The sequence below is a fragment of the Pagrus major genome, chromosome 21 (assembly GCF_040436345.1).
Source record: "Pagrus major chromosome 21, Pma_NU_1.0".
Lineage (NCBI taxonomy): Eukaryota > Metazoa > Chordata > Actinopteri > Spariformes > Sparidae > Pagrus > Pagrus major.
Window position 1 is genome coordinate 19,646,115 of NC_133235.1, and position 8,227 is coordinate 19,654,341.

General features: G+C 42.8%; 1 protein-coding gene across 3 annotated transcripts; it reads right to left on the minus strand.

Annotated features, from left to right (window-relative positions):
- Positions 1-2,493: 2,493 nt before the first annotated feature.
- Positions 2,494-7,709, minus strand: gata6 (GATA binding protein 6). 3 transcript variants are annotated; one of them, XM_073490647.1, is made up of 7 exons: positions 7,525-7,709; positions 6,044-6,949; positions 5,322-5,494; positions 4,376-4,516; positions 4,192-4,279; positions 3,998-4,095; positions 2,494-3,238 (listed from the first exon to the last, which is right to left on the minus strand). In XM_073490647.1, the coding sequence occupies exons 2-7, from the start codon at positions 6,888-6,890 to the stop codon at positions 3,077-3,079; spliced, it is 1,509 nt and encodes a 502-aa protein (XP_073346748.1). In that variant the 5' UTR covers positions 6,891-6,949; positions 7,525-7,709; the 3' UTR covers positions 2,494-3,076. The 3 variants fall into 3 exon arrangements, with proteins under 3 accessions (XP_073346748.1, XP_073346750.1, XP_073346749.1); XM_073490649.1 differs by having other exon boundaries at positions 4,376-4,501; positions 7,525-7,705; XM_073490648.1 differs by lacking the exon at positions 7,525-7,709 and adding an exon at positions 7,039-7,233.
- Positions 7,710-8,227: the final 518 nt, after the last annotated feature.

Genomic DNA, 8,227 nt, shown 5'->3' on the forward strand with positions numbered 1-8,227 from the left:
CCCAAAAGGGCTGAGTCAGAGATCCCATCTCTTCCGGAGGCAGGGCCAGCAGTGCTCTCCTTTGAAAGCCAACATGGAAAGATCAACGGGCATCTCCTGAGGGAGCCACCGGGCCATACTGTGCTGCTGCCCCGTGGTCAAACAGCCCTGGGGCCCGTAGTCTGCTGCTCCTGCTGCTGCTGCTGCTGCCGCCGCCGCTGCTGCTGGGTTAGCATGCAATGTTTACTTTGGGAGGACTTTCAACCCTGTGCAGCCATCAAAATCCCTGTATTCTCCCTCTATCTCTCTTTTCCCTTCCATCCAGCACTCATTTGGACAGCATTCCCACCAACTCTGTGACAAACATCATTCACATCCCCTCTCCATCACTTTGCAGATAATAACTGTAAGCTTGGCGTTTGCATCACTTTGTGCGAACGTGGTTGTTGATGTGACCCTCAGCTCTGCGAACATCTATCCAGACGAGAGCGCAGGGAGGATTTCTGCGCTGTTGTGTTTATATTTCCTCCCTCGCAGCACCATGGATACCAGTCAGACAGTGCCAAGGTAGGACCACCTCATAAATTCAGAAACCTATAAATATTTGCCCGTGTTTTGAGTTCAACACTAGTTTGCATTTACATATCTGAAGGTGGTTTTGTAATTTATCTGCGTGGAAGCTCAAGGACTTAACGCCCGGTGGTCTCGTTGTACAAATTGTGTTTTATATAACACCCAGCAGCAAATGAACACATGCCAAACATTTCCATTTGCCATTTACAGCCAAACTCAACACTAGAAACACCAACGCTGAAAAAATGAAACGTTGTGATGGAAGATTCTCGGCTAAAACAAATGGCAGTGGCTGCGTCATTCAAATGAAATGTTAAAAAGTTCGATCTTTTGCAAAAGAGAGAAAAATAAGGACTGTGGATGTGGCCCTTAGTGCAGTGTAGAACATTCCTCCACACTCAATAAACTCAGCTAAATCAATATGTCAAAGAGCAGACAGATAACGCTAAGCTCAGGCATAAATCTTCACCATCTCTAAAATCTTTTCATGTGGTATTACTCACAGGCCATATTCGCTTAAGTACAGTAAACATTGTGACAGGTACTTTGAGCTGCTGGTTCAAGAGGACACAGGAAAGTGGATTGTGCTTTGAGCCTTCGGGGGCCGGTCGAGAAGAAAAACTCTTAAGTAAAAAAGCTGTCAGGAAGAATAAAGGCTTGCTTTAATGAAACATAAGCAGAGTGTGGAAGCAAACCTCCCGAAATCTGTGGGCAGATTTTTTGGTTTCAGATGGATATGTGGAAATTCAGAAAATGAAGCACAATTTTTCTTTTTTCTTGCCTTGCATTAGCTGGTCACTATTCTTTATTTCTTCATGTTCTTCCCTCCCAATCATTTAAACATCTGAGAAAGATTCAGTTTTAGTTGAGCCAGGGAGAAATGTAGGGAGGCTGTGATTGCCTCATACAAAAGTATGCCTGAGTAATATTAATATTATGCAGGAACATGGTTCTTTACACCACCTCTTCTTTAAAACACAGGGTAACTTTAAATTCATTTGCATCACCAGAACAGTTTATTGGACTGAATTTAAATAAAATAATTTCTTAAAAAATAAAACAATGACAAAAAAGAGAATGAGGCTATAATAAACATGATATTTCAAAAAAAATAAATAAGTCCAGAGGAATGAATGACATAACCTTCTTTGGATGAAATTGTGAAAGAAAGAAAAATAAAAATAAGAAATAACCCTTTTTTTTACGCCAAGTTCCACATGTAACTCGTCAGATTGTCGCTCTGTGATTATTTTGGTTTGTTTCTGAGACTCCACCCACACCAACGCTGAAGGACATGGAGACAAACAGTGTGAAAAATCAAACATAACTTCTCATATTTTCATTTTGCGTGCCACATATTTGTCGCTTCGTTTATTTCCTTTCACCTCATTCTGTTAAACTATCAGGCCATTACACTGATGTCAACCCTCACAGGGATTAGTCAAAGTCATCAAAGTAACAAGAATTTGCTCAGAGGTGACCTCACTCTCTGCTTTGCTCTAATTCTGGTCTAAAATGATGCAACAGTACATGCTTGCATTGTGAAAGGTACACAGTTTATAGTGAGTCAGGTAGCGCAGCCAACAGTCTTCTTCTGCGGTTTATGTCCTGTAACATAAAGGTCAGCGGGCCCACAGCTATTCTTGTTCAAACGAGCCGTCCAACTTCTTCACATGTAAAAAGAGTCGAGAATAGTACCTTAATGCTATTAAACAGCTGACATTAATATATCAAAAAAATAGTCTGAATGAGTTGATTATTTGCATTTTTTTCATTAAAAATAATTAAACACTAGATGACTTTTATACCCTGTTTAAACCAAACTAGTTTCAGTCGAATACAGTAAGAGCTCTCAGTGGAAAACATGTGCAGATTCAACACTACTGTACTACAAAAACAAATAGAGGAGGGAAAAAAAGAGAAAAGAAGACATCAGAATGGTTCAACTTCTACTCTATATTGATATCTTTATTAACAATCATAGCCATGTTTTCAACAATGGAAGATTTATAAATATTTTTTTTTCTTTTGATTCATAAAAGTTGTCTCGGCACTTGTGGCTTGATTCCAGTTGCGGAAAGAAAACAAAAATCTAAATGTCCTTAAAAGAATACAGCGCTTTAACGAAGCAGTGGTATCCAATCAACAGAGAGGAAATCCGTTATGTACAAGACGGCTTCACTGGTTATGTGCCACGGGATGGGAGAGATTTACGAGTGCATGGCGGGTCCAGAAAGCATCCAAAAATCAGGCCACCTGATTGATCATCTGGCCTGGAGATTCCCTTTGTTTTCTTAAGATCCCCCACACCAATCTGGCAACCAGCTATTCCACGCTCGGCTCAAGCTTGCAGTGTGACTGAAGGTCGTCTCACCCTTCTGTCCAACCTGTCCCACTTTTTTTCTTCTTCTTGCATCGGCTGCGAGGAAGGAAACAAATATCGCCCCCCCTGAATACTTCCACACTACATAGCATCCAGACAAGAGGGGCCAGGGATTGCTGTCCTCCCGAAAGATTTAGATGTTCAGGCTAAGGCCATGGGGCACCAGGGTTCACCCCTCACTGAAGCTACGTCTGATGGCTGGGACAGACCCACGCTGGTGTACAGGCCGTCCTGTCCCGGGTACTTCACCACTGAGCCGGAGCCTGTTCCCTCCCCTGAGCTGGACAGCACGGACGAACTGACCTACAACATAAGAGGAAATTTTAAAAAATGCATAATTAAACAAACTACATTAATAAAACTGACATTTTTGCATAAAATAACAGTTGTCTGGTGTACTGTTTTTCATGTTTTATGAACTTCTTTTGAAGCCTCTTGCGCTACACTACTTGTAAAAAGCACCAGATTGTGAACAATGTAAATCCTACAGTAATATAACACAGTGTGACCCATTGAGCGGTCATCACCACCAGAGTTTAAGTCAGACAGCATGTGATCTGCAGATCACCTGCTGTAGCAGATGTCGTAATGCTTTCAGTTTGTTCATTACAAAATATTCAACCCTGAAGTTGCATCGAGGACAAAGTTTGAAATTTCTAAAATCACTGAAAGGGTGGTATTTTTAAAGGTACACGCTGCGACTTTTTTTTTTACAGGCTTATATACAAAGAATGGCAGTTTGGAGGAGCTAACATGAGAAGCCATATGTTAAGGCTTGTATTTTGAGTTAGGGTGGGGAGAGAAGAAAAACAGCATTACCCATTTAGAAGTCCCACAGCGTAAGAACATAGGACCATATACCAACATTGTACTCATGTCAGTATGGGTAGATAATAAGCTGCTTTCACAGTTTTTCTGATGAGGGCGGACCGAAAAAGCCACATAGTGCTCCTTTAAATTAAAGTTTGACCTCATTTAAAAAAAATAATTTTAACATTTATTTGATCATTTGAATCAAAGGGAAACAGAAGACATTTTAATTTATTTCAAGTCAAGTCTTACCCCTGACACCTGTCCAGAGGGAGAGCTGGTTTTCGAGCAGTCTTCGGAATTAGATGAAGATGTGGATGTGGGAGTCATAGAGACCGAGTTGTTGTTTCCTAGAAAAATATAAAAAATATATTGTTTAGATCATAATATAAAAATCAACATGTTGATGAAAATGATCCACAGTAATTATCATGCATGTAACTCACCGGAGGATCCCTTTGTTTTATTCAAAGTTTTCGGTTTTCTTTTTCTTGTCTGGATGCCCTCTTTCTTCATGGCGAGCGGCCGAGGTACCTGCGGATCATTTTTGAATTATTATTATTATTATTATTATTATTATTATTATTATCATCATCATTATTATTATTATTATTGAAATCTTTCACTCACCCCGTGTAGTTTTGTGTAGAGTCCACACGCGTTACACACCGGCTCTCCCTCCGCGTTTCTGCGCCACAAAGTGGTCGTGCTGGTTTGACAGTTGGCGCAGGACAGGCCGATTCTTCTGGACGTCGACTGGTGACAGAAATGCTACATTAAATTAATTATTCTAATCAGCTGGAACATATAAAAAGATCTCGTGCGACTTGAGAGGTTCTGTCTGTCGCTTACAGTTAAATAAATTGTTTTTAAAGTGAGAGCACACTCCACTAATTCAATTACCATTCGGCCATTCACACCCTATTTCCTAACAATAATACGGCTCCTATTATGATATCCATTTAGTCGCCATTTACGCAGGGCTCTGCACAGGATGTCCATTTTCAGTGGAGCTTATATTTGTGATCAGATTTCCCTTTAAAAGCTGTGCGTAATGCGCGTAATGGCACCAGGAAAAGATTTGCTCTTATTGTAACCCCATTAAGATGAAGTTACCCAGCAGAGGCACTGAGCAGGGTGACAGATTAAGTGCCTGATTAATTACGTGAACAAATATCCACTTGTATGGCTGGCGTTTAATCCAATTAAAACAGCGCTTTCAATTCTGTTTAAACCAAATTATGGGAAATGTACCGATAAACCTCTTGGCGATCAAATTTTCCACTCCAGCATCATTGTAATTATTATAACTGGTGGCTAGTAAATTAATATTATTGGGTAATGTGATAAATGATGTCTTAAACGTCAAATGTATGTGTTGAGATGTATTTTACAAATAGATATCTGTCATCAGTCCCAGATAAAAACAAGAAATATTCTCAAAAAAAAAAAAAACTAATAAAAACTAAAGCTGTCCATCTGTGGACACTCTGACACTCATCTGCGATGACCTCCGGCCGTCGTTTGAGACAATTAGGCAGGAAACTGAGCGCTTAAGTGGTCCCCTGCTCCTTACCGTCCGTTTCTGTGGTTTAATTAATGGCCGGCTCAGGCCATTCATTTTGCTGTAAAGGCCGCAGGCGTTGCAGAGAAAGTGGCCCGTGCCGTCGCGCCTCCACAGCGGCGTGGAGATGGAGCCGCAGTTGACGCACTCTCTGCTCTCCGACATGTCGTCCAGAATATCTTGAACTGAGAAAGAAAAACTCAGATCAGCACAAACAGGAGAATCTGCCTACAGGTTGTACTTCTTCATGAGGTATTGTGCTTCTTGGACATTAGGATGACAGCTGAAGCAAAAATAAATCAGTTCCACAGATTTCATGCAGTAAAAAAATCTGACTTTTTGAATTATTCTTTTATTAAATGTAGTTATAACGCTTGGACACTTTAAATATACTTTTTACTCTTTTATATTTTATGGTTTTACATATTTAAAGGATTCATTTTTCTTCAGGACGCACACGCACATTTATTTCAGACCACATCCAGCCAAAATTGAATCATAAAAGGAAGATTATTGTGATCCTTTATGAGACAATTTTTTGGTTAGATCTTTCTTTTTGATTTTTGAGCTTTGGCCTCCACAAAGAGATCAGGTTATCTTACAGAAGCGCACTAAAACCACTTCAGCAGTGGCCTGATTAAAAGAATTGAATCATCATTTTCCATCCCAGACAGCGAGAATAAAAGTCACTCCATCACTATGTCCTCTTCTAGTTGTTTTCTCTCTTTTCTTACCTCCGTTTGGTCCTCGAATCAAGGGCGCGCCTCTGCTCTGCAAGGTGTGCAGCATCGTGTTATCGAAAGGTCCCCCGGTCCAAGGCGAGGACAGCTGGGACAGCTGCGGTGTCACATAAGGAGAGTACGGACTGGCGTAGGTCCCACTGAGGGGCCGTGAGAGGCCGTACTGGTCTCTGCTGCTCACGTTCAGCGTGTTGCTGTAGCCGGTGTCCCGGGGGTTCCCGTTGTTCATGGGCGGGCTCGGAGGGTAGTGGAACCGGCTGGAGGTGTGCGGGCTCCCGGTGCTGTATGAAGGGCTCTCCGGGGTGGACTGAGACCAGACCGAGTGGCTGGAGACGCCGTGGCTCGGCTGCGCAGAGCCGCTGGCCTGCAGATACGAGAGGCTGGGTATCATGGGGCCCACCCGGGAGCTGGGCACATACACGGGGGAGTTGGGGTTGGAGTGCATATAACCACCAGAGGAGGAATCATATCCAGTCTGGCTCTGGGCGGCGGCGATGGCCAGTGTTTGGTACATGTCGGTCGGGTCCACCAGCAAGCTCGCCTTGTGCGCTCCGCTGGAGAGGACGAGTTTGCTGCCCTGGTCTAAATCCGTAAACAGCGGGATGTCCTCGGCAGTGGTCAGGGTGTTGTTATGGTGTCCGAAGTGAACGTAGGAGTGTAGAGATCTGCCGTCGCGGCGGTGCCCCAGTGCGTCAAGGTCGCTCGGAGGAGTCCTCAGCTCGTCCGCGGAGGGACCGTCCCTCCTGCTGTCACCGGGCAGGTATGTCTGCTCAGCCGGTGACCCTGGGCTGCTGGATACTTCTCGCTTGACCATGGACCAGCTGTTTTCGCCCAGGTCCATCCAGGAGCACTTTCCATACACCGTTGTGGTTACTAAAAGTCGTCAGGGAGTAGTCCACCCTGTAACAAAACAGAAAGTAGAAAGGAAAATCAGCTTTACGCATGTGGGGCAAAGTTATGGACAAGCGAACATCTGGATAGAAACTCGCCAAAGTTTCTGGAAGAAGCGCAAATCCTCCTCTGATGTACACCTCGGTCTCATCTTTAAAAGAGAAACCTACACCTCCACATTTAAACAGAATCTGACTTTTAGTTTCTTCCGTCTCATCTACAAGTATCCGATAAAACACATCCAATCCACAGTGACTGCCATTCTCCCATCAAGCGCTCTTAAAAGGATCCGTCCATGTCAAATCTCTGTCCTCCCACACACACACACAAGTACACACACACACACACGCACACACACATAAGAGATAGGAAACAAAACGCAATATGTCTTCACAGCAAAAGAGATAACCGTTTGATAAGACCCAAAACAGATAAGAGCCGAGAGGGCTGGAGGAGCGATAAAAAAAATACCCCCGAAATGATGATTTCGCTCACCGGCCGCCGCCGCGCCAGATGTTTAAACCAGCTGTCGGGGAGAAACAGCAACAAGTGAACAAAAAGTAGAGACATTTCCGCCAACTTACCTGCTAGTTGTGTGCCATAGGTCGCACAGAAAGTTCGTGTAACAGTGAGTCGCTGCTTCTCCTGGAAATAATGGGAAACGTCGGTGCGGTCTGACGAGGTTTATGAGAGGAGGCGCTTCTGGTGGCCGCGGCTGCAGGAGGCGGACCAATCACGAGCAGAGCGAGCGAGCGAGCGAGCGGCTGGAGACACGATGGGGGTGCCAGCCTATGATCTCCTCCAATCAATCACACGGAGGGAGAGAAAGAAAAAAGAAAGAAAAAAAACAGTGACTTGATCACGTCTGAAAGTTTTAATAATTTGCAAATGAAGGTTTCAGCGAGTTGTTGTGACAGTTCCACGTGTGAAGTCTGCCTTTACTCATCTCTGACGATTTAATTATTATTACTATTATTATTATGAACCTGTTATTTTCCAGTACACTGCAGCTGTTTTGCTCAGCGATGTTCGTTTAAATTACTGACATTTATTCCTGATTAAATTCTAGGGCTGTAGAGGAATAAATTTACTGCAGTACTTTAATTTAATTGAAGTACTTTCAATTAAATACAATTTTGAAGTATTTTTAATTTACTTAAGGGTTTCCATTTTCATTTATTTGATATTTTACTCAAATTCAAGGGGAATTAATGTACTATTTGACAGCTGATTATGGTCGTTTAATAAAATATAACAAATTATTACACGATGTGATGTAAAATGTCG